We start from the raw sequence: 27683 nt of genomic DNA, 5'->3' as shown, positions 1-27683 counted from the left end.
AGATCTCAAGCAGGGGAGGAAGAGGACACTGGTTTTTCACTTCCTTGATGGAGACAGGGACAGAATCGGACAAGGTCAGTGAATAATATGAATCAAGCAGAAACGTTCACAAGTTTGTACAGGATGTTATTAGGCTTGGCTTTCACATATGGAATGACCCTCCCCCCACAACAGATTCAAGAAGCTTTTTCAGTTAGCTGGAGAACAACATTCCAGTACACACAATAGAATTACACCGGGATGGGAGGAAATCAGGTTTCTATAAATCATACATCATAATAAACCATACATCTGAGCAGTATCAGTTTTATTGTGGTTCACACAATGAAAAATAACTCAAAGTTCACTTTTAGATTTTCGGTATCATCCATGTTGAAATTATTGCCTCTCAATGATGTTAACCCACCAATACTCCCACGGTAGTGAAGGGGGCGGTACAGTATCAGGGCGGTTAGCATAATGCTATTACAGTGCCAGTGACCTGTGTTCAATTGCCGGCGCGTTGAATGTACAGCATTGCCAGTAACTACCCATTCACCACCTACCCACAACCATGTCCAATTATCAATCTTGCCCTATTCTCCAATTACTACCTATCCCCACAAATTAATCAATAAGGATGCCACTTCAATGGCTGATACGATTCCTAATGTTGTTTCAATAACTTCTCTTAGAGTACATTAGGCTTCAGTGCACAAAACTTTAGGTGATTTTCGCGATTTTTAACAAGTCAATTGTTTGACATATATACAATTTTATTTTCAGCCCAGGTATAAGAGTTCAGATACATACATAATACAAAAAGTTAACAGCCAGGCTGAACTATCAAAACATTGCTCCACATTTTTCTGCCTACAACTAATTTATTTTCTGATTTTAGCTATCATCAAAATTGCCAATTTTATACTTGGTAGTTGCTAAGTTAGAAATAACTTTGGCTAAAAACATGCCTCATCAATGTTGGTTAACACTCATAACTTTTCTGCCCTTGTCCCTAGAACCTCACAAGCACAACTCATCTAAAAAAACAATTAAAAAAATTTAAATGTGCTCAGTGGTGGGTAGGGCTTTACCCATGATAGACTGGGCTGTATCCACTACTTTTGTTGGCTTTTCTGTTCAAGGGCGTTGGTGCTTCCATCCCAGGCTGTGATATATTCAGTCAATATATTCTCCACCACTCAGCTATAGAAGTTTGTCAAACTTTCAGATGACATGCTGAATCTTCGCAACTTCTAAGTAAGTAGAGGCGGTACTGTGCTTTCTTTGTAATGGCACTGGAACAGATCCTCTCAAATGATGACACCAAGGAATTTAAAGTCGCTGACGCTTTCCACCTCTGATCCCGATGTGGACTGGCTCATGGACCACCGGTTTCCTCCTCCTGAAGCCAATAATCAGTTCCTTGGTCTTGCTGACATTGAGTGACAGATTGATGTTGTAGCACCACTTACCTAGATTTTCACGATCCCTCCTATATGCTAATTTGTCACTACCTTTGGTTCAACTAATGACAGTGTTGTTGTCAACAAACTTAAATATGGCATTAGAGCTGTGCTTAGCCTCACAGTCATTCGTATAAAATGAGTAGAGCAGAGGGCTTCTGAGATGCTCAAACCAATCTAGCATCAAAAATCATTCCACACTCAAAGTCACTTCACATTTCTTCCCCGTTCTGATACTTGGTCTGAACAGCATCCTAAATGATTGCATCACAACCTGATGTGAAAACAGAATGCCTGCACAGGAATGAAATAGTCTGCAGAGAGTGGTGGATCAGTCCAGTCCATTACAAGGAAAGCCCTCTGCACCACTGAGCAGATTTACAAGATGTGCTGCCACAAGGAAGCATCCATCATCAAGGACCCCCACCATTCTGGCCATTCCCTCTTCTCACTACTACTATTGGGCCTTAAGCCCCACACCACCAGGTTCAGGAACAGTTGTTACCCTACAGCCATGAGGCTCCTGAACCAGCATGAATAACCTCACTCACCTTAACTCTGAAACGACTCCACAACCTTTAGAGGCCTCTATGACTCATGTTCTCAGTATTACTATTTTTACTTGGATAATATCTTTTTTTGCACATTGGTTGTTTATTAGTGCAAACATAAGGAAATCTGCAGATGCTGGAAATTCAAGCAACACACACAAAATGCTGGTGGAACGCAGCAGGCCAGGCAGCATCTATAGGAAGGGTCTCGGCCCAAAACATCTACTGTACCTCCTCCTATAGATGCTGCCTGGCCTGCTGCGTTCACCAGCACTTCGTGTGTGTTGGCTGTTTATTAGTCTTCATTTATGTATAATTGTTCATAAATTTTATTGTATTCTTTATTTTCCTGTAAATGTCTGCAAGAAAGTGAATCTCAAGATAGTAAATAGTGACATATATACATTATGTTCTTTGATAGGAAATGTACTTTGACTTTGACTTGCATTAAATGGTGCAGGGTGACTTCTCGTGCTGACTCTGTGCATAACTGCATAGAAACATTACAGTCAATTTAAAATTTATGTCTGAATGCCTGATTATTTAAACAGCGTTTCAACCCTATTGTAGTCTCAACTTCCTAACTGGCAACTATCCTCATTGACTTAACTTATCCTTCCAGATTTGTTGTTCCCTCTATTATTGGGAAGTAGTTGAATGATATTCCATGTGAAGTTTTATACAGAACACTCACTAGATGCAGAACATGCACTCCTTTCCCTAAAGGTTTACCTTTCACAGAAGCAGAGTGGTAGGTTACTTGTCCGGTTTCCAGAAGCCTATACTATTCATCCGAACACAAGAGTTGAAATCTACAATGGCAGCTGAGAAATTTAAAACCAAATAAATAGATATGGAATAAGAGAAACTATATCAGTAATGATGGGCATGAAAGTATCAGGGGTTTATAAAATCTTGGTTCACTAATATTCTTCAAGGAATCAAATCTGTCACCCTACTCCAGTTTGGCCTATTATGTGAGTCCGGACCCACCAACATGGATGTTTAATTGCCTTCTGAAATTGCTATCAAATCCAGTGGGCAGTAGGGACTGGATAATAACTGCTAGCTTTGCCATCCTGGGAACAAAGAAATACATAAAAATGAAGAAAACTCACAGAATTAAGTTGTTGAGAGACACTAAACTACTACCATTTAGGCCACACACACAAAATGCTGGTGGAACGCAGCAGGCCAGGCAGCATCTATAGGAAGAGGTACAGTCGACGTTTCGGACCGAGACCCTTCGTCAGGACTAACGGAAAGAAGGGACAGTAAGAGATTTGAAAGGGGGAGGGGGAGATCCAAAATGATAGGAGAAAACAGGAGGGGGAGGGATGGAGCCAAGAGCTGGACAGTTGATTGGCAATAGGGATACAAGGCTGAAGAAGGGACAGGATGATGGGACAGGAGGCTTAGAGAGAAAGAAAGGGGTAGGGGAGCCCAGAGGAAGATGGAGAGCAGGCAAGGAGTTATAGCGACGGGGACAGAGGGAGAAAAAAGGGAGAGAAAAAAGGGGCGGGGGAATAATAATAAATAAATAAATAAATAAGGGATGGGGTTAAGAAGGGGCATTAACGGAAGTTAGATAAGTCAATGTTCATGAAATCAGGTTGGAGGCTACCCAGACGGAATATAAGGTGTTGTTCCTCCAACCTGAGTGTGGCTTCATCTTGACAGTACAGGAGGCTGTGGATAGACATATCAGAATGGGAATGGGATGTGGAATTAAAATGTATGGCCACTGGGAGATTCTGCTTTCTCCGGCAGACAGAGCGTAGGTGTTCAGTGAAACGGTCTCCCAGCCTGCGTCGGGTCTCACCAATATACAGAAGGCTGCACCTGGAGCACTGGATGCAGTATATCACACCATTTAGGTGATTACTTTCTGGGTAGCCACAGTAATTTGCTATTGTTCCAACTAAAATCAATTCTGACTGCTTGTGGAGTTTTGGATTTTGCTCTATAGCTCAGTAATCCATTGAATCAATCAGTGGCTGTTCCATTGGGAACGTTGTGCAATCACAAGAGGACGTGAGGGAGGGATGGGGTAAGGAGATGGGGAGGGAGAGGGACAGGCAGAGGGAGAAAGAGGGAAAGGGAGGGGGGAAGAGAGGGAGGAAAGGGGGAGAGGGGAGAGAGAGGAAGGAAAGGGGGAGAAGAGGGAGAGAGATCTAGTTGGATTTAAGTTTTAGAGCTGGGGAAAGGGTCTGTAATTCTGCAATCTTGGGTGTAAACTCCTAGCCAAAGAATTGGAAATGAGACAGAAGAGCTTACTATCGGTTGAGAGCCCTGATGAGGGTTGATCATTTGGGATCAAAAGGGGTGGTGAAAACAGGGCAGGGAACCTGGGGGAGAGATGGAGTCAGGGGAAACACCAGGAGGGTTTTGGAATTCAATAGCTTTTGGAGCTCATGACCTTTGACATCTGAAAGGAAAAGAATTTTTGATGGTTGTAGCATGGCATGCGGCAAAGAACGATTCCTGGTATCACCTACCGACAATAAACACTCATTTCAAAACCATTAATTTATGCAGCATATCCTTATCACTTTTATCTGTACTTTTAAATTTCAGTTCCTCCCACTTTTGCTCCCCAACTTTCCTGCAGTACAGAATAAAGGATAGCCATTTTAAATCTCTCTCGTTGTACCATTTTGGTTTCGATATCACCCATCATATCAATTGCACTTTTTTCAGTAAACACATACCTGAAAATTCAAATACATAATGCAATTTTATTTCAACACTATGCAACTGAAAAATAGTTTTTCCCCATGAATGATTCATCAATAAAGACTATTTTCAAGTTGTTCTACAATACTTAGAAAGGTTGATAAGACACTTTCTATCATGTAAACATCTATTTGCAATAATTCTTTTAGAGTAGTGTGAAGGAACTTGGACTGAGTTGCCCTGGTGACATCCAACATTGGGCAACATGGTCTTATCAATGCTATGCTGTACCAGACTGTGATCCTAATAAGTAATCAGCGATGATCAAATGGTGGAGCAGACTCAACGGGCCAAATAGCCTAATTCTGCTCCTACTTTATGGTCTTAAGTAAAATATTTATCTAATTTCTTACTCTAACTTTGCATTAAAGATTTAAATATCACCTCCAACACACTAATGTCCTAAAGGCCCCAAGTAGGTCATGAATGCACAATTTAATCCACGCGTCTCTGTGAGCAAACTGCAGACCTCTAGAACAGTAATAAATCCCATATATATTGGTTCACCCTGAAGATTCATTTTATTACAATACATATATTTTCCTCTACAGAATTATGATTATTATAAATATGGAAGGCTTTATCCTAATTACATGCCATTCTATGAGGAGGCTACCAATGAAAAACAAGCACACAGAAGGCTCTGAATTTACTTCTATACATTCCTGATACTTCTTTACAGAGCTAGTGTAAGTTCTTAGCTTTCTGAATTTTACTGCTGAAAATATGAATTAATATAATTGTTGGAAAAGAGCCTTTCCATAAACTATTATTAACAAAGTAATTATTTCTACAGGTTAGAATGACTGTGTTATATTTATTAATCTAAGGGTTAGGACCTGTACTGTGCTGTACTATTTTATATACAACTGACCTTCCTCCCATTATAATGTCAGAAGTGGTGATACTTCTCAGTGACTACACAATGTTCAAACACATTTTCAACTTCTTGGCAAATAAAGAATCCTACCTCTTTGCAGCAGTACTTAGTCAACATTCAGGATTGACTAAAAAGTGTGAAGTAACATTCATGCCACAGAATTGCCAGGTACTAACTAGAATCAAACTGTCCACCCACCCTGAGCATTCAATGGTATTGTCTTCACTAAGTCCTCCATTATCAAGGATCAACTTTACTTGCCATATACATGTACTGGGAATTTGCTGTGGTGTGTTGGTAAGGACATGACATGAAACAAAAAATTCAACAATTATAAAGAATAAAAGATAATATAGAAATAGAAACATGCTAATAAAGTTAGAGAATAAAGGACAAACATGGAAAAAATATGCACAAATAAATAAATACCACCATGCACTTACAATGTAAAAGACATTATAAAAAAGTGGACTAAAATGTCTACAGTGCAATGCAGAGATGGCAGGGAGGGGGTTTGCTTACTAGAATAGTTGTTCAAATTAACTGCATGGGGGAAGAAATTTAAGATGGCATGAAGTTTTGGTTTTAATAGCCCTGTCGTGTTTTCCAGAAGGGAGATTTTGGCAAAGGCAGTTTTCAGGGGGGGTGGGGATTTAACTGTAGCTAGTGACTTACAAACCTTTTGTCCACCTACAAGCCACAAGACAGTAGCATGATGGAATACTCTCCATTTGCTTGGATGAACGAATCTCTAACAACTCTCCAATCACTCATCATGATCCAAGACAAAGCAGAGTACTTTATTGACATCCCCTCACCAATTTACACATTTATTCTCTCTACCATTAGTGAAAAATGGATACTATGAGTGCAATCTACAAAATGCACTCTAACTACTCACCTGGGCTTTTCCAACAGCACTTTGCTTTGTGACCTTTAGCACAGTAGACAAGGACTATGAATGTGGGAAAGCACCACCATCTGCAGGTTCCCCTTCCAAATGCCCATGGTTCTTGTCTCGAAGTATATTGCTGATCCTCCATTATTGTGGAGTATAAATCCTGAACTCACTACCTAACATCACTGTGGGAGAAATACCACATTGGTTCAAAAGGCAGCTCTGCACCACCTTGACAAGAGAAATTAGAGATGGGCAATGAATTCTGAACTTGCCTACCCCAATCCACTTCTCTGAGGGTCGTCGAGTGAAGCGACTTGTGAGCTTCTGAGATCCCAAGAGATATGTTGTTTGAAGCTTAGCTCCTGGTAGGGTTATCCGTGGTGGTAAGGTCAAGAGGGGAGGTTCCAGACATAGGGCAATCCAACCAAGACCTCAATGGTGGAGCTGGTGGAAGATGATGACACATCACAACAGTAGTGAAGGTGGTGGAAGGCTGCAGCAGTGAAGGGTCCTTAGTCACCTTGCATTCTATGCCACTGTCCCTAACCCCAATCTGCCAAGGATAGTGTGATGACTGCCCGCACATCAGGCTCCCCATGTTAAACAAAGTCATGCACAGCTGCTCTCCATTAAGGGAGCAACCCCTTGGGAGAACACCACACTTAACTCGAGTGATTGTACTAATACTACCACCTTGAACCAGAAGAATAAACACAAGTAAAAAAAAGTTTAGAGAATAAAAATGCTGAGATTTTAAAAAAATATTACAATGTGCTGCTATGTGACAAGCTAGTTATAAAGTTATTGTAGCTACTTTCATCTGAAGAAGATTATGGGAAAAAGAATGCAAGAAAGGGCAAGAGAGTGGAATTAATTGGATAGCTCTTTCGAAGACCCAGAACAATCTCAATAAGTGGAATGGCCACCTTTTGTGAGTAGCTTTTAATGATTTTATTAACAATCCTTAATCAACAAACACGATAAAGTTATGGTTGCACGTTAAGTTCAGCACTCACATTGGATCCCATCTTCCTCAGCATAAGGAGCACCCGCACCTTCTGTTGGATGTACATCTCATCGGGAGACTTCCCGTGGGCACCTTCACGGTTCATCTGCTCAGCTCCAGTTATTCCCTTATCACTTAACGACAGGAAGAGGAAATATTCTTAAATACCATATTTTTATGCCTTAACACCATTAATGTCATATTTCCTTTAACTCAACAATTACTGCAGAAGACCTATCAGAAGATAATCATAAACAACCAATGCAAGCAATCAAATTATTTTCAGAGCATGAGATTATATTCTCTGACGCAAGATGCAGTTGGTTAAATCCCCAGCATTTCCAAGCCCTGGACTATATTTCAGTTTATAAGCATGACTCATTATATGCTGTTCCACAATTTTTAAATATATTATTTCTCATATCTTCTTAAAACATTGAAGGAAGTCATTTGACCCATCACACTGACTCTTACATCAATTCCATTATTCTCATTTCCACTCTGATTTCCCCGTAACTTGTATTGTCTTTGACCTCAACATCATCATGCCCATTCCTCGGCAATCCCCCACCATGTCTTCTTAAAGGTTTCTTCCCCTCAGGCAGTTAATCTGATCAATCATTCTAGTTAGCCACTCTATCTATTACTCACATCACTGCATTGTACTGTAAAAACTTTTAAATCACTTTTTATAATGCTCCTTACATTACCTACAAAAGTGGTAATTTACAAGAGGTTATCCTTTCCTCTTCCAATAGTGGTAATTTACCAATCAAACTGTTTTTGGGATGTGGGAGGAAACTGGAGCACCCGGTGGAAACACAGAGAACGTGTAAACATGACATGGACGGGACAGGTGGCATGGTAGTATAACGGCTAGCATAATGTTTTACAGTGACAGTCATTGGGATTCAATTCATGACGCTGTTAGAAGTTTGTATGTTCTCACTGTGACTGCTTGTGTTTCCTCCCAGAGTCTAAAGGCATACAGATTAGTGAACTGTGGGCATACCATGGTGGCACTAGAAGCACAATGACACTTGTGATTGTCCCTATGTTGGCATGTTGACACAAATGACACACTTCACTGTGTACTTCGATGCTTTGATATACAGGTTTCCCCCGCCATCCGAAGGTAGAGCGTTCCTATGAAACGGTTCGTAAGCTGGAATGTCGTAAAGTGAAGAAGCAATTATCATTTATTTATATGGGAAAAATTTGTGAGCGTTTGCAGACCCAAAAAATAACCTACCAAATCATGCCAAATAACACATAAAACCTAAAATAACAGTAACATATAGTAAAAGCAGGAATGATATGATAAATACACAGCCTATATAAAGTAGAAATACTTCTCTACAATCATTGTCGCACTGTTCTCTGTAGTGAAAATCTCACGCAAGCGCTCTCGGCAGAAACACTCTCGCCAGTAACCTTTAAGCTATGAAGCTGCCAAATCATACCAAATAACACATAAAAATACACAGCCTATATCAAGTAGAAATAGTGTATGTACAGTGTAGTATCATTTACCGGAATTGGGAAGACAGGGCCGAGCACACTGATGATGGTGTGTTAGGCTGAGTCGTTGGAGGTTGGGGTGGTGCAGTGGTCCCCAACCTCCGGGCAGCAAACCGATACCGATCCGCGGAGAATGCAGTGGTCCAGCGGTAGCAGGGAAGCACCCAGCACATCTTTAAGAAAAAAGCCGAAATAAACAAGCTAATTAATTAGGTGCCGCCCGGCACATAAATGTTGACCCAGATCAGAGGCGACGCAATCGGCAATTGCCTCTGATCTGGGCCGACATTTACGTGCCAGGCGGCACCTAATTAATCAATTTGTTTATTTCGGCTTTTTTTCTTAAAGATGTGTTGGGTGCGTCCCAGCTACCGCTGCATTCTCCGTGGCAATGTATCGGTCTATGGCCCGGGGGTTGGGGTGGTGGGATACTGGGGTGTTATCTCATTGTCTTCTGTTTCCATCAGGGCAGGCAGGTCATCTTCTTCTATGTCTGCCTGTCTCGATGTTGAAGGTTGAGGTTCGTTGTCTGCTGTGGCTGATGTGGAACGCTTGAAAAACGACAGTATACTTGACTGTTTAGCCTTGCGCATTTTTCTATCATACAGTTCTTTGTAAGCACTCAAACCATCCTGCAAATACACCCTAAACCGACGTACCCTTTCAAAATTAAAGTCGTACTTTTCTGCAATTATTGCAGCGAAAATCTCACGCAGTTGCTTCACACTCAGTTCCTGGACGACTTCAATTTTGGTCCGTTCGCTACTGCATTCAGTTTGGATTGTTATCCTTTTCTCTTCCAATTGCACCAGCTCTTCATTTATCAGTTCTCGGTCATGGGATGCCAAAACCTCTTCAACATCATCTTCGTCAATTTCCACAAGCCAAACTCACTTTGTCCTTACTTCGTTCACCACAATTGAAATGCTTAATTATGTCTAGTTTTATGCTAAGTGTGACACCCTTACAAGCTCTTTTAGGCTTTTCCGATACCTTAGAACTCATCTTGCTAACGGCTGCTCACAGGCACGTGTTTAAGCAATGCCGGCTAAAATGCAGTTCCGGGGGAGGAGCTTGGCTGCTCGGGGTGCGCGCTGCTTTTCTCATGTGCTGCTTTTTATCGCGCACTGCCTTTTTTTGTAACAATGAAAACACCTTCTGTTAGCGAAAACAGGGAACTAATGTAGGTCTTTTGTAACAGCGAGGTTTCGTAAAGCGAACGTTCGAAAAGCAGGGGGGACACCTGTATATGTGACAAATAAAGCTAATCTTCAAAAGAAATCTTTAAATCTTCAGATATCAGCTGAGGATAGGATAGAACCTGTGTGCTAAGTGCACTATCAGCTGTGTCACTACACTGCATTCTCCTGTCTGAATCAAAAGACTTCAAATCCTGCATAGAATGTAGCACACTAAACCTAGACACAACTATTAGCCTGGGTGAAATGAAATTACCCATTCCAGATCACATTGACCTCTGCTAGGAAGTGGGGTATACGCACTTTCAGTGAGAAGAGAACCAATTGGATTGACTCTATATTTGAATATTCTGGCAATAATAATGGTCCAGCATCAATATTAATAAATATTACTTAAATAATATAACAAACTGGTGGTAAACAGAAACCCAAAGCACGTGTTATTCTTTTAGGAATAGGGTAGGTAAACACAGAAACAAGAAGAGGGCACAAATATAAAATAAGCAACAGAATCAGGTTTAATATATCTGGCATGTTGTGAAATTTGTTGTTATGCAGCAGCAGAACATTGGAATACATAATAAAAACTACAAATTACAGTGTATATATATTTTAGAAGTTAAATTGAATAAGTACTGCAAAAAGAGAAAAAAAAAACAGTGAGGTAGTGCTCATGGGTTCAACGTCCATTCAGAAATCTGAAGGTAGAGGGAAAGAAGCTATTCCTGAATCGTTGAGTGGGTGCCTTCAGGCTCTGCCAGTCTATTAGACCATAAGATATATAAGCAGAATTTGGCCATTCAGCCCATTGAGTCTGCTCCACCATTCTATCATAGCTGATTACTATCCCTCTCAACCCTATTCTCCTGCCTTTTCCCCATAACCTTTGATGCTCTTACTAATGAAGAACCTATCAACCTCCACTTTAACTGGAACAGAACCTCCAATCAATGGTTCTGGACTGAAAGCAAATTCAACTTCTGCAGGTAAGGTGACGGACAACACCACAGCCAACCTTCACTTGCATTTTGAAGTTTCTTACATTAGCTTACAGTGTGAAAAAGGACATTCAAAGGCTTGTGTTTTTGCCTAAAGTGGAACTCTCTCATGACGACCTCTGCCAAATTATGCTCCTTTGCAGACTCATCTGCCAGAACTGATGTCACACACTCTTGAGATTGCACATCTTAAAACCAACACACCAGGCAGCATGAATACAAGTTTGCAATGCTGACGATGTACAGCTGACTTCCTGTGGGGTGGTCAATGCACGGAATAACTCTTTCGGGAAAGGGATGCATGGTTATTTTTAGAGCTTGAAATAAATCCTTACAGTGGCTCAACAACTCAGTTTGATTATCGAAAGAAGTGTGTAATAGTCATAACCCGTCTACAATAAATAATTTGCAATGTTGACATACATGAATTTTGGAATATCTAACATTTTTAGTGTTATATATGCAAATTTCATCTGTGTATTTGTTGGTAGCAATGCCACATGAAATAGAGGGGCGTAGACTTGTCCCATTCCAGAGATGTAATCACAAATTTCACAGCTGGCATTCCAATTTGGTACTGAGGGGTGCTGCATTGTTGTAGGTGCCATCGTTTGGATGAAATACCAAACACGCTTCTCTCTTAAATGGACATACAAGGTCCCATGAGTTACTTCAAAGGCGGCAGTGTGGTATCCATTGATTTTTTCCGCTTTAGATGTTGTCTGACCACTGAGTTCCTCCAGCATTTTGTGCGTTGCTCCAGATTTCCTGAATTATTTCCTATTTTTTGAACTACTTATTTTAACTTAACTAATTTATATACATATATATAGTTTTTAATGTAATTCACAATTTTTCTCTCTCTATTATCATGTATCACATTTTCCTGCTCCCGTAAAGTTAACAAATCTCACAACATATGCCAGTGATATTAAACCTGATTTTGATTCTGATTCCAACATCTGCAGTCTCTCGTGTCTCCAGTGTGGTATCTCAGGTGCCTTAGCTAGTACATGTTGCTTAATCAACAACGTTAGTTACTTAAAAAGTGTCCGATTATCTTGATACTGCTGTGTACAAACTGACAGCCAAGTTCCTGCATTACACTCAATTAATGATTTTTGAAATATTGCAAAGAGCTTGGGAAAGTCATGTAGTGAAAAATATGAAAGACATACCACCTTTACTCACAAACACCTTTTCGCTCGTGTGAGCAGTTTTGAGCTCCTTATCTAAGAAAAGATGTTCTGGCATTGAAGAGGTTCGGAAGAATAATCCAGGGACTAAAAGTGTAAACATGTGAGGAGTATTTGATGGCTCTGGGCCTGTACTCAATGGAGTTTAGAACAGGGGGGAATCTCTTTTAAATCTATTGAACACTGAAATGTCTGGATAGAGTGGAAGTGAAGAGGATATTTCAGATTAGATTATAGTGGAGGAGTCTAGGACCAGAGTGCACAGTCACAGAATGTAAGGATGCCCCTTTAGAACAGAGATAAAGAAGGATTTCTTTAGCCAGAGGGCAGTAAATCTTGGAATTCATTGCGACAAATGGCTGTGGAGGCCAAGTCATTAGGTATATTTAAAGCGGAGGCTGATAGGTTCTTGATTAGTCAGAGCATCAAAGGTTACGGGGAAAAGGCAGGAGAATGAGGTTGAGAGGGACAACAAAATGTTTTGCCTTATCTGTCTATTCAGGGACACAGCATGGAATAGGCCCTCCGGCCCTTTGAGCTATGCTGCCCAGCAACCCTCATGTAACCCTAATCTAATCAAAGGACAATTTGCAATGACCAATTAACCTACTCAGTATGTCTTTGGATTGTGGGAGGAAATCAGAGCACCTGGGGAAAACCCATGCGATCCATGGTGGGGGGGAGGGGGAAGGACATACAAACTCCTTACAGAGGATGCCAGGATTGAACTCCGACGCCCTAAGCTGTAAGAGCAATAAGAGCAACATGCTAAACTACCATGGCATGGAGCAGATTGATGGGCTGAATGAACTAATTCTGCTCCTGTGCCTTATGATCTTAAATATACCCTGCAAACAAAGTTCTCCTTTTCCTGCTTTATTTGCAGCAGTTGTACTAAGAGAGCATCTTCAGAACTCTTTTAGGACCTTCATCCCAGTGAACAATGTTTATATCTGGGTTTAAGCACTGCATTATTTGAATACTAAGAGCAGCTGAGCCCACTCCTACCTTCATACAAACTGGCGGCAGCAGCAAGTCAGTAGACACAAAAGAACAGAAGTCACTTCTGTACCCTTTCTCCCTGAAGCGCTGAAACGGGATTGATCTATTAGGCTAACATCAAGGATCGAATTGTTTTTAAGTTTATAAGATTAACTTTACTTAACACATGTACATTGAAACATTGAAGTATACAGTGAAATGTGTTGTTACGTGTGAACAACCAACACAGTCTAAGGATGTGCTGGGGGCAGCCTGCAAGTGTCGTCATGTTTCTGGAAGCAGCATAGCATGACCATAACTTACTAACCTTAATCTGTAAATCTTTGGAATGTGGGAGGAAAGTGGAGCACCTGGACGAAGCTCATGTGGAGAATGTACAAACTCCATACAGACAGCAGTAGAACTGGGTTGCTGGCTGGCGCTATAATAGTGCAATGCTAACCACCACACTACTGTGCTGCCCATCTATAATCTATAGTATATGCAACTCTTCTATTATTTATAAGGAGGGCAGAGAATTTCTTCCTCTAAGGAAATCCCTTAGATTTGAGGATGACTTGATTCCTCTCCAGTTCTGAGGTATCCAAGGAGCCCTAAATGGAGGGCTCAGATTCTGCATCAGTGGGGTAGGTGGCACTTGACAAGCAATGGGTCTAGAGGTGATGTGTCCCCTCTACCGTCTTCACTTGTGGGACTTCCAGTGCTTTTCTGGATGTCTTCCTTCATTTTGATTGGTCACAAGCCAAGAGTTGCTATGAGTTGGTGAGGATGTTATGTTTTTTCCCCCAAAGGGACTGGCGGAGCACTTGCTCTGTCCTAGTAATGTCCTACAATTCTACAGGCCAGAATAGATTGCCTGTTTCTAGAGATGTGAAAGACACAGCCCACCATCACGTACTTCCACCGGGTTGTACATTAACTCTTGCTAATGGCCCAAGAGAGGATGCTGACACTGGCTCCTTTGACATACCATTGGAACGGACAATTTTGATTGATAGTACTTGTGTTACATCAGCCTATGGTGTTAACTTGGCTTTTCCCATTTTCTCTTCTTTCAGATTTCTGGAAACTGCTGCATTCTGTACTTCACATATAAAGCACTTTTTTGTTCCTTCACCCTTTCGGTCCTCTCCATGTACACCTCAGGATTAAAATCAGCCACAATTAACAAACTTGTACTACTCTCGCTCAACTGCCGCCCACGTTACTTGTTCATTCATACTTCCTGGTCTCAATCCTTTCATAAGACATCCCTTTTGTTCTCTCCAACTCTCTGCTATTAAAGTAGAATCTTAGGTGGCAATGAGAAGGTGTACTGGAGTGAGATAGACCAGCTGGTTGAGTGATATTGTGACAAAAATCTTGAACTCAATGACAATTAAGACCAAGGAATTGATTGCGGACTTCAGGAAAGGGAAAGTTGTGAGAACACACACCAATCCTCATTGAGGGTCAGTAGCTGAAAGGGTAAGCAGCTTCAAGTTCCTGGACATCAACATCGCAGAGGATCCATCCCAGGCCCAACACATTGGCACAATCACAAAGAAGGCACACCAGCAGCTCTACTTCATTAGTAGTTTGAAAAGATTTGGAATATCAGCAAAGACTCTTGCAAATTTCTACAGGTGTACCGTGAAGACCATTCTAACTGGCTGTATCACAGTCAGGTATGAAGCTACCAATGCCCAGGATCTCAAGAGGTTGCAGAGGATTGCAGACTCAGCTAATTCCCCTCCATCAAAGACACCGTCAATAGGCAGTGCACAAAAACAACAAATTTCAAGAAATAGGTCAGTGATAATAAAACTGATTCGGTTTGTGCTTTCTAGATCTTCCTGGATAAAAGGCCATTGATCTGAGACAATAATTTTGGTTCTCTCTATACAGGTGTTATCTAACCTGGTGAATATTTCCAGCATTATCATTTTGTTTCAGATTTTCAGCATCTGCCATTTTTGACTTTTAATTCATGCTTTGAGGTGCAGGTAAGTCCATGTTTCCCAAGTGTACAGAGGGATGGGAAACTGCTGCTGCCTGGTAGAACACAAACTTAGTGCCAAGTTTTCCTTAGGTGGTTAAAAGCTGTGCTGAAGCACTGGAGTCAGTCACAGATATTGCACAGCCAGAAACAGGCGTTTTGTCTAAGTCGTCCAAACAAAGTTTATATATGCTCCACATAAACCTCCTCCCATTCCTCTATATATCACCATATCAGCATAAATTATTCCTTTCACCTATCCATTCCTTTCCAATAATTTTCTTGACTAAATTTTAAGTGTTACAAATCTTCAACCAATGCTTGTAAAGAAAAGGGTCACATTACAGACATCCCACCTCTCCCAGAAGTTCCAGGAGTCTCCCGCATATTAATAGTGGCTCCCTGATGCCCACACAATATCCCGGAAATCAATTTTTTTGAGAGCAAGTGAGAGAGAGAGAGTGAGAGTGAGAGTGAGAGTGAGTGAGAGAGAGAGAGAGAGAGAGAGAGAGAGAGAGAGAGAGACAGACCACGAGAGAGCACGCGCGAGAGAGAGCGAGAGAGCGTGCGCACATGCACGCGCCGTGACAGAGTGTTCCAAAAAAAGAAAATATAAAACGTACATCACCCCAGACTACCCTAAAGTGTACCCCTGCCTGATAGTGGTCAAAAATAATGACAGTGTTGCTCGCTGCGCTGTTTGCAACAGTGACTTTTCTATTGCCCACGGTGAGTTAAGACTGTAAAAGACATGTTGAGGTGAGTTTAACAGGTGTCATTCGTTCATTAGCATAGCTAACATTATTTAAACTTGCTGGCTAGCTGCTAAGGAGCTACTCTATTGCAGACATCCCACCTCTCCCGGAAGTTCCAGGAGTCTCCCGCAAATTGATGGTGCTACCTCCCTGAAATGAGTTTTTGCAGGGTGGGATGTCTGACATTATGTCATTTTGAGACATCATATGATTTTGTACTACTTGAATTTCAAGTTCAAGGCCACCCTATTTATTTAGCTATACAAATCTGGCCCTTCAAGCCATGCCGCCCCAGCGACCTCACAACCCCAATTAATGCTCATCTAATCACAGGTCAACTTACAATGACCAGTTAACCTACCCAGTACGTCTTTGGACGGAAACTGGAGCACCAGAGAAAACCCACACATTCCAAGGGGAGAACGCACAGCGACTCCAACTGAACGGTGCCAGAATTCAACTCCAAACTCCAGAATATCCCAAGCTGTAATAGTATCGCATTAACTGCTACACTATTGTGGCACAAGGCTACTGTTATTCAACTGTATACATGTATACCACCAAACGAAACAGACCAAGACCAAGGACCAAGGTGTACAATACAGTACATATTACTTTGTGTTGTGTGTGAGTTATATCACCACAAATACATAAACAAATCATAAAATTAACAAATAAGAAATAAAGAAAGTAATGCAGCTTCACTGCATTCACTTGGAGTTTTAAGTTAGCTGAGCAAAAGCTTGGCTGATTGTAAGGAGAAGATTAGATGGGAATTCCAAGGCTTTGGGAGCTGAAGACATGGGTGTTTGTAATGGTGTAATTAAACAAATGTATCAACAAGAAGCCAGAAGAGGAAGGAGGCAAATATTGAAAAGAGCAGAAATTGGGTACGTTAAAATATTGATTTGATTTGAAATTAACATTCCAAATTAGCCTGTTTCATTTTCTGACACTTATCAGAGTAAGGAACAAAATAATTAACCAGATAGCACTGTTCTTTGATGAGATCCAAAGTCATTTGGCTCTGATCTTCCTAGCATTCAGATGGACAAAGTCTCTACTCTTACCATGATGATGCTAGACAAGGAATCAAATAGGAGATACTTGAAAAGTCAAGGAAAGTAAAGGAAAGTAAAAGAAAAAAAGCAGGAATCTACAGCTAGGGCATTTGCAAATACAACACTTAAAGACACCAAATTGCCTGAAAATGATACATTTTAATGACTGTGGCATGCAATTGCTTATTTCAATACTGTTGATTGATTCTGTGTCAAAGCATACTTTGGGAAATATTCAGCTCACATTCATTAAAATCCACAGTGTAGATTTTGGACACACAATTTCTGAAGATCTGAACATGCATGATCAAAATGACACTGGACAAAAAGCAACCTGAACAGAACTTGAACATTGGCAAGTGACAGGAAACCACTTATCCTGCAGTACCTGGGCTTTGCACTTGCTGTAGTGCATTTGCAACTAACCCAAATCCAGCAATTTTAAACTGCAGTCTATTGGGCCAAATTTTATGTTAATAATAACTAAATGGTGAATTGGCAGCTCAGTAACATTAAAACATTCTTAACATGCATTTAAGGTCACAAATACTGTGCTTAACTTTGACTAAACACAGAGGGGCAGGCTGTCTCCTCAAAACTCTAGAGCCAGGGTCCCCCAACCTTTTTTATGCAATGGACCCCTGCCATTAACTGAGGGGTCCATGAATTCTAGATTGGGAACCCTGCTTTAGAGGAAATACAAGTCGTATATACAGTATATACACCCGTTGATACTATCTGAGATGGAACTCGGCTGGTTGTAACCTCATTGTCATATTTACCCAAAATATACATCTGATAAAGCATCCAACATGCCACTAGAAGCATCCCGTTCTGCCCCTGAGCTAGTACATTTGTTGTTGAAACCTCCTTGACAATCTCTTTCTTTCTACCCCCTATAAACTCCGCTGGATTGGTCTAATTGATGTCATTCTGCTATCTCAACACCCGCTGTGTTTGCTGACTGACATATATTAGCATCCCATTGACACTGTGACACAAAGGACCAGGTTTACAGCGTGTAAATGGGCAGTGAAGCTGAAGAACAACAGTACTGTGACACATGTGCTGAAGGACCCATAAAAGCTTTGGTGTTATGTTGGCAGTTCTGCAATATAACAATAAACAGAGAATTCTAGTCTAGAGAGTAACACACACAAAATGCTGGGGAACTCAGCAGGTCAGGCAGCATCAATGCAAAGGAATAAAGAGTCGACACCTCAGGCAGGACATGAGGATATTTGTGTCTAGTCTATAGAATTTGAAAACTCATGTGCAGTATATTTGGTTGCAGGTTAGTGTTTTTCATGAATTGGTTATTATATATCAATTAATTTACAAAACTGGGACATGCACTGAAGCAGCATTTCATCTTATTTCTAAGAAGGAGTTAAATTATAAGTTGTTGAATTGAATAATATCTTTATTTTACGTCAAACGTTTCAGATGCTTTCTGTATGACAATGTTATTCTTAAAACTGTTCTTATCCAAAGTCCAGGTAATCTTAAAAGACTAGTTACTGCTTCTCAAGAACAAATTTACTTGGTACAAAAGAACACTGTGGCGTCCACAATAACTTTATACCAGCGCTGCTTTTAACAGCTGATAGGCTTGACTACTCAATTTGAACCATGCTCAAAAGCTAACAAGCAGATAGCAGCAAAGTTGAACAACAATGAATTTATTTACAAAACTTATTTAATTTCTTGATCTCCCTTTTCACAGCCCAAATCCTACTTACCTACAAGGATCCATGATTTCCCGTGGCCGGAGTTGCTGTGTGCTCAACTGAGTGGAATCTGTCACCCCTCCCCCCTGCCACCTCCACCCCCACCCTTCAGGAATCAGCTCAGCTGAGAACCAAGGGAAATCACAGCACATTTTTGGCCTGTGCTTGAAGACTGTCTATACTGCAGTGACACAAAGTGAGACCACAGGCCAGCATTCTCATGTGTACAAAATGCCACATGCCGAAGTATTTATGGGGTGTACATGTATCGTTGAGAAGCTCAACAAACAACCAAAGCAAATTTACTCTGTGAATTGAGTGGTAACTCTTTTGAGTAAATTGTGACTTTTGACTTCATGGGAGTGTGAATCACTGCACATCTAGTGCAGTGAAGCTGCTGTCAATTCTCAGAGCTGTGACAGCATTGAAATTTTTAAAAAATGTTACTCTACACATTGTCAAATTGTCAAGTTCTACTTGTGAGCAAACTAAGCATTTTATTCCAACTGAATGAGGAGTGTTGAACACAGCAAATCAGCAAATATTTGGTTATTCTGATTTTTCCTGCTGTGACAAACATTTCATGACACTCATATATTATAATTCTACAAAGGACACTGGAACAACAAAGAAAGTAACTCCTAAAAACTAGCTATGCTTCACATATGCAAGGCACCACAGTGCCTAGGAAGTATTATGGGGAGTGGGAAGACCATGACATGTAACTCCAAAGTATAAAGGTGAGGAGAAAAGAGGTTTATTTTTAAGGCACAGTGAGAAAAAAAATAAATAATTCCCTCTTACATACCAAATGACTGAACCAATGTCAAATATTAAAAAATAAATAATATGTAAACACAAGATATTCTGCAGATACTGGAAATCCAGAGTAGCACACACAAAATGCTGAGTATTTTATGCAAGAAGTAATAACATAAGAGTAATACAGGATTGGCATGCTCTAATTAACACTCTGGCTCCTGTGTTATTTTGTGTTCATAACATTGGAACTCAGTGCAATGCGGTTACTTTTTAAAGAGAGGCAGTCCGCTCTGTACGTTAACATTGAGTTTAAATTTAGCTTTACATTTGGCTGCAGTTATCTCCACCTGCTGGAGGTGGTCTTGACCTTCTTGCCTTGGGTAATCCAAATTGTTCTAGATAGTAGATATCGGTACCAAATAATCTAGCTTTACATCAATACAAACTGAATAACAAAACTGAGGAGTGCTTTTAAAGAAATAATACAGCAACTATATGTTCATTTTAATAAAACAATAACAATCTTTGATTTTTATTTTCAGCTGTTCTATAATTATAAAATAAGCCATTCCTATAATTATAAAATAAATTTGTTGACTGTAAATTGTTTAAAGACTCTTATTGTATCATGACCTATTTATGGCGATGTGAAAGAAAAGGACGCTTTGTTTTCAAGTAATAAGGCACCCACTCTCTAGCTAACACACGATATAGTCCGAACAGAGCGAGTCAGAGTAAATTCTGCAGTGGGTGAGAATAGCTTATGTGAAATTAAAGGCAGCCTCATTGTGATCTACATAATGAACCTTATTTCTTTTAATTCATTTATAAACCAGTGAATCTTTACTACAATATTAAATTTTAAAAATATTTTAAAGTTGCAGCTCCACAATATTTTTAGATCTGAGCATGGCTAACAAGGCTGCTGATAATAAGGATGAAAAATAGAAGCATGTTTTTACACAGTCCTTCAGTGTCAAGTCACTTCATTGTGCTTTAAGTGATGCATCATGGAATATAAGTAATTTTATTATTGTTTCATGCATCTTCATGTTAATGTTAACCAGTTAAATCCCAGGTCATTGAACTTGCCTTCCTCTAGAGGAAAATAGCAAAAGCTTGTAGGAAAGATTTTTTGTAATTACTTTCCATTTAAATTCTGTACACATGGCCTCTAGTTCTACATTCACTGACAAAATAAATAACCTAATGATTTACCTAATCTTATTATCTTAAATATCTGCAATATTATCTCTTGTCAAATGAAAATAAACATCCTTGTTAGCATTTTTCTTTATGAATTAATTATTTAATTGGTGAGTTTCCTCTAAACCCTTCATAATCCCCTAGAACCAGCAACATCATTATACATAACGCACAGAGTAGCTATTCAGACTCAAATTCTGATAATGTCCAGAATTTTGCTTTACTGATAAGTGTTTCATGATACCAAGTGTCTTAAGTGAAATTGCTAAAATTCTTCCCATACTTTGTCAGCAAATGTCTTACCATTCCCCCCAGACTGCTCCCTTAATTATCACCATTAAAATTCATTTACATAAAACAATGTAAATCCAGTGTTATGTCTTGCAGAAGATGATCAACTAATTTTCTGGCTGAGTATTATTACTTCTAGAATTACAGCTAGGCTTCAACTAAGTTCACAGACAACAAACAGCTGAATTTCCAGATTCATGAGCAACACTAGTAATTGTTATCCCAGGAAGAGATATACCTACTTCATGTGCAGGTTTAACAAATTACAAATATTTTGGAAATCTAAGCAAATAACGTACAATGGATTAGTATTTAGAATTAATACAGTAAACATACTGCTCAGATGTGACCATTTTAAAAGCAATCTAATTGCAATCCATATCAAGTTATGAACTCTACATTTAGGTAATACGAATATCTAACCAGCCAATCATGTGGCAGCAACTCAATGCATAAAAGCAAGCAGACGTGGTCAAAAGGTTCAGTTGTTGTTCAGATTAAACATCAGGGTGGGGAAGAAACGTGATTTAAGTGATTTTGACCGTGGAATGACGGCTGGTGCCAGTGGTCTAAGTATCTCAGAAACTACTGATCTCCTTGGATTTTCACTCACAACAGTTTCTAGAGTTTGCTGAGACTGGTGTGAAATGCCTTGTTAACGAGAGGTCAGAGGAGAATGGTCTCTAAGAGGAAGGCAACAGTAACTCAAATAACCATGAGTTATAACAGTGTGTGCAAAGGAGTATCTCTGAACACACAAGTAGAACCATGAAGTGGTTGGGCTACGGCAGCAGAAGTCCACACCGAGTTTCACTCCTGTACTTAATAAAGTGGCCCCTGAATGTACATTCTAGAAATAAATTCATCAGCCAAAATAATACATTACCACAAAGGCTCATGTTTGCCTTTTGTAATAATTGCATCTCAATAGAAGACTCCTGACCTACTGTTCTGCATATGCCAAATATCCAAGGGAGTTTACCTCCTTCCTCTTTCACTTCAATTGTTATTTTCTTATTATACAAACATAGAAAACCTACAGCACAATACAGGCCCTTCGGCCCACAAAGCTGTGCCAAACATGTCCTTACCTGAGAAATTACCCAGGGTTACACATAGCCCTCTATTTTTTTGAGCTCCATATTCCTGTCCAGGAGTCTCTTAAAAGACCCTATCATATCCGCCTCCACCACCGCCACCGGCAGCCCATTCCACACACTCACCACTCTCTGCGTAAAAAACTTACCCCTGATATCTCCTCTGTACCTTCTTCCAAGCACCTTAAAACTGTGCCCTCTTGTGCTAGCCATTTTAGCCCTGGGAAAAAGCCTTTGACTTAGTGTACTGTGAAGTATTGTAGTTCTCCAGCCCCTCTTAATGGCTCACTTTAATTCACAATGCTCGCAATGAAACCTACAGACCCACTACTGTCAGCCTGCCTTTTAAATGATGCCAGTGTTCTCAGCTTTACTGTATCAGAAAATTAGTAACATTCACCTTTGTATGCTACATTTATTGCTGTCACTCTAAAAGCTTTACAAACCTTAAGTAACTTTCCCAACAGTTATAAATTAACTGTAAGTAGTGTTTTCACAAACATTTCCATCTTGTTGGTTTCTGCCTCTGCCACAATGTCACATTTCAGCCAAATGGCCCACGAATTTTTGATACTTTCTCATAATTCATGCTCTTAGTTGAATGATTCATTCCCACATAGCTTGCACAGTGAATGTCTTCCTTTGTTAGTGAAATACCAGAACAGGAAATTAAATGTTCATTCTGGCCAGAGCACTTTACAGTTTGGCCACATCTTTCCCTAAAATTATGTTTTACGGCACTCTTCCTGAGGTTCAATTGGCTTTGTCGACTCAAAATCAGGTCTAATACCATTGATGTACATACATAAAGATGTCTCTCTCTATCTCTATTTACACATACAATGCAGAATAGGCCATTCTGGCCTTTCGGGCCACAATGCCCAGCAACCCACCTATTTAATCCCAGCCTAGGAAATTTACGATAACCAATTAACCTACTAACCAGTACATCGACTGTGGGAGGAAACTGGAACACCAGATGAGAACCCATGCATTCCACAGGGAGGACGTACAAACTCTTGGACAGAGGATGCTGGGATTGAACTCCAAAATCTGACTCCCTGTGCTGTAATGACCATTACGCTACTGTGGTGCCCGATATACTGTATATATTTATATAAAAGCAGGCAAAATAGAGAGCAAAAAAAGTGTTCACGGGTTGGTTTATTGTCCATACAGAAATCTGATGGCGGAGGGGTAGAAGCCATTTCTAAAATTTTGAATGTGTGTCTTCAGACTCCTGTACCTCCTCTTTGATGGGAGTACTAAGAAGAGGGCAGGTCCTGCCTGATGGGGGTCTTTAATGATGGATGCCACCTTTTTAACGCAATGCTTTTTGAAGCTGTCCTCAATGCTAAGGAAGCTAGTGCCTATGATGGAGCTGGCTGAGTTTGCAGCCTATTCCAGTCCTGTGCAGTGGCCCCTTCGTACCAGACAGCGAAGCAACCAGCTAGAATGCTCTCCACAGTCTGTTACCTATTCCGTATTTTTTGAACTTCAATATCTTGCACTGTTGTAAGCATGCACTCATTAAATTTCATCTGCTCCTTCCCTACACTCTGCCTTGCTCAGTTTGCAATTTCAAAGTTGCAGCCTTTAATTTTGGTGTTCTAAATTTGTTGTTGATTTTTCTGCAGATACCAGTCATTCATGGCCATTGGGACGTTACAATAGGGAGCAATTAGCGTAACACCATCACAGTGCCAGCAACCAGGGTTCAATTCCACTGCCTTCCTGTAAGGGGTATGTACATTCTCCCCGTGACCACGTAGCATTCCTCTGGCTGTTTTGGTTTCCTCCCACATTGCAAAGACACACAGGTTAGTTGTTTTTTTTTAGTTTAGGTTTTTTTTTTCCTCTTTATAAAATATCTTTACAAATACCTGGGGATACGAATTGACAATAAACTGGACTGGTCAAAGAACACTGAGGCTGTCTACAAGAAGGGGTGGGGCCGTCTCTATTTCCTGAGGAGACTGAGGTCCTTTAACATCTGCCGGACGATGCTGAGGATATTCTACGAGTCTGTGGTAGCCAGTGCGATCATGTTTGCTGTTGTGTGCTGTGGCAGCAGGCTGAGGGTAGCAGACACCAACAGAATCAACAAACTCATTCGTAAGGCCAGTGATGTTGTGGGGATGGAACTGGACTCTCTCATGGTGGTGTCTGAAAAGAGGATGCTGTCCAAGTTGCATGCCATCTTGGACAATGTCTCCCATCCACTACATAATGTACTGGTTGGGCACAGGAGTACATTCAGCCAGAGACTCATTCCACCAAGATGCAACACAGAGCGTCATAGGAAGTCATTCCCGCCTGTGGCCACCAAACTTTACAACTCCTCCCTTGGAGGGTCAGACACCCTGAGCCAATAGGCTGGTCCTGGACTTATTTCCTGGCATAATTTACATATTACTATTTATGGTTTTATTACTATTTAATTATTTATGGTGCAACTGTAATGAAAACCAATTTCCCCTGGGATCAATAAAGTATGACTATGATTATTTTTCATGGTTAGTTACTAAGAGATTGGGAGGCTAAACTACATTTGTTACTTGGAATCTGTGTTTGTACATGTTAACCGTTATTAATGTAATCCCGATCACTTTGTATCATTATTATTATTGTTAGGTTTATTAATTTTGAAATAATAAAAAGATTGAAAAAGAAAGGTTAGTAGGTTAATTGGTTACATGGGTGTAATTGGACGGTGCAAGCTCACTGGGCCAGAAAGGCCTGTTACCAGGCTGTATCTCTAAATAAAATAAATATTTCATAACAGCATCTGTCTACAGACAAATACAGATGCAAAATGAAAGATGGAGCTGGTACCACATTTGTCCTTCAGTACTTTTAAATCCTAGTTATTTTAGATGAGCTAATTTATAGGACTAGTTGTATAATTTTAGAATGTAGGCTAATCTGCAGCAGTTAAATTTGTTCGCAATTTCAGCACTTTGAAACTAAATGCAATTAGAAATTACATGTGTTATGCAAGAATCAATGTGAAAACCAAACCTATTTGTATTCAGCTCTTAATCAGACTCTAGAGATCAGTGACACCAAACATTCTGCAGGAGGAAGTCAGTGGGCTGAGTGACATCAGTGGGGGTAAAGGAATTGATAATTCCTCTTCTCCCCACCCCTCCTCCAGATGCTGCTCAGCCAGTTGAGTTCCTCAGCAGATTGTTGCTCAGATTCCAGCATCTGCAGTGTTTTCGTTCTCTCCCCCAACATTAGCTTACTGAGAAGCTACATATTAAATGGAGTTTAGAACAAATTCAGAATCTGCTGAGCTTAATCTATGCACAGAAAAACTTTTGGCTTGCCTCTGCTTTAAGGGAATGATTTCATTGGTCAGCTGTCAGAAATAAATGAAACCTCCACTAGGCAAATCAGTGGCCAGGCCAGCAACACGTCTGTGAAACTATCGAAGGCATTTTTTTTAGGCAACACACACAAAAAATGCTGGTGAACACAGCAGGCCAGGCAGCATCTATAGGAAGAGGTACAGTCGACGTTTCGGGCCCGAAACATCACCTGTACCTCTTCCTATAGATGCTGCCTGGCCTGCTGCATTCACCAACATTTTTTGTGTGTGTGTTACTTGAATTTCCAGCATCTGCAGATTTCCTCGTGTTTGTGTTTTTAAAGACATTTTTTGGTTATCTCTCAACCTTAGATCAGATTTCATTTTGTAACTACAGTACTGTGAAACAGTCTTAGGCACATATATACAACTAGGGAGCCTAAGATTTTTCCACAGTACTGTATTTGTCAACGTGGAACAAAGATCAAGTTTGTAAATCTGGTGGGAGCAAAGGATGTTGGGAATGGTGAGGGTGGAGCACCACGGGAGGGATGTGGGACAGGTAACAGAGAAAGAATGCCAGGGGCAAGGGGTGGCACGGATGTAGACACACCCAGCTCTGAGACACCAGGTAAGGTCATCTGATTATAAACAATTAGTTTATTAATCATTACAGAATGTCTCTCTGGTGCTTCCTGCTCCCTTCCCATTTTACCAACCATGATTCCTCGCTCCTTATCCCTTTCTCACTCTCAATACGCAATAGAGACCCATATCAGAATCAGGTTTATCAACTCTCACAAATGTTAAGAAATTTGTTTTGTTTTGGGCAGCAGTACAGTGTAATGCATGAAATTACTACAGTACTGTGCAAAAGTTTTAGGCTCCCTGGCTATATGGATGTGTCTTTTGCACAGTACTGTATATTAATATTGATCCCACTCAGCTCAAACAACTGCACTGATAGCTGAAAAAAGATTATCATTTATTCTTAATGCAATAAGACAATGTTAAAAATGGCAAAATTTCTAATAACACTTTGACCATCCAGTTACAATCTGAAGAACAGTATTTATAGGCAAAATTACCACACGTAAGTCGATATATTTTTCTAAAATACTATCTAGAAAATGCCACTTGCCATTTTAATGGAAACTGAAGTCAGGATGAAGTCATTTTAAATTTGCCAGTTTTATAGTTTAAATCACTGACCATTTTTATTCATTTCAACTGAGAAAGGATCTTAGCTTGGAGAATCAAGAGGCGGAATCAATTTGTGTAGTGTTGATAAACAGCAAACAGTAATAAACACTGGTGAGCATTGTCCACAGCCCCCTCAAACAGTGATGATGTAGGGCATAGTACAGAACAGGAAATTAGAGGTACATTTAGCAAGGGTAATCCAATGATCATGGAGAATTTTTATCTGCATATCGACTAAGCAAACCAAATCAGTAATAATACTAAAAAGAGATGATGTTTAAGAGTTAGTTTTATTAATTAGCGTGTTGAGCATCCAACTGGGTAGGACAGGAGTTCCCAACCCTTTTATGCCATGGACCAATACCATTAAGTAAAGGGCCTGTGGACCACAGGTTGAGATCCCCTGAACTAAGGGGTATTTCAGAGCCGATATTTTTAAATTTCATCTTTATTTAGATACGGCATGGTAACAGGCCATACCGGCTCATTAAGCCTTGCCGCCTAATTACACCCACATGTCCAATTAGCCTGTAAACCCGTAAGTCATTGGGATGTGGGAGGAAACTGGAGCACCTGAAGAAAACCCACGGTCACAGGTTAAACGTACAAACACACAGCAGCAGAAATGAACCCAGGTCGCAGCCATTGCAATAGCGTCACACCAACCAGTACACTACAGCGCTGCCCCCCCGAGCAATGAAAAAAAGTTTAATTAATAATTTGGCAATTAAGGGGCCTTTAGGGAAGAGTAATCATAACAGGACAGAATTTTAAATGAAGATTGAAAATGAATTTTATCAACCTGAAACCACGGTCTAAACTCTAAGCAAAGTGAATTATAAAGATGTGAGA

General features: G+C 40.3%; 1 protein-coding gene across 3 annotated transcripts in view; it reads right to left on the bottom strand.

The window, feature by feature from the left end:
• Positions 1 to 27683, bottom strand: part of ctnnbip1 (catenin, beta interacting protein 1) — an 80048-nt gene that overhangs the window by 31497 nt on the left and 20868 nt on the right. For 2 of the 3 annotated variants that reach the window (XM_072244968.1, XM_072244966.1), the window contains one exon: positions 7530 to 7653. In XM_072244968.1, the coding sequence (XP_072101069.1) occupies positions 7530 to 7625 (96 nt within the window). In that variant the 5' untranslated portion in view covers positions 7626 to 7653. Of the gene's footprint in view, positions 1 to 7529; positions 7654 to 18971; positions 19030 to 27683 lie in introns of those variants that run through there. The other variant, XM_072244967.1, reaches the window with a different exon arrangement.

The sequence above is a fragment of the Mobula birostris genome, chromosome 27 (assembly GCF_030028105.1).
Source record: "Mobula birostris isolate sMobBir1 chromosome 27, sMobBir1.hap1, whole genome shotgun sequence".
Taxonomy (NCBI): Eukaryota; Metazoa; Chordata; class Chondrichthyes; order Myliobatiformes; family Myliobatidae; genus Mobula; species Mobula birostris.
Note: the sequence above shows the minus strand (reverse complement) of the source record. Positions and strands in the feature narration are given on the sequence as shown.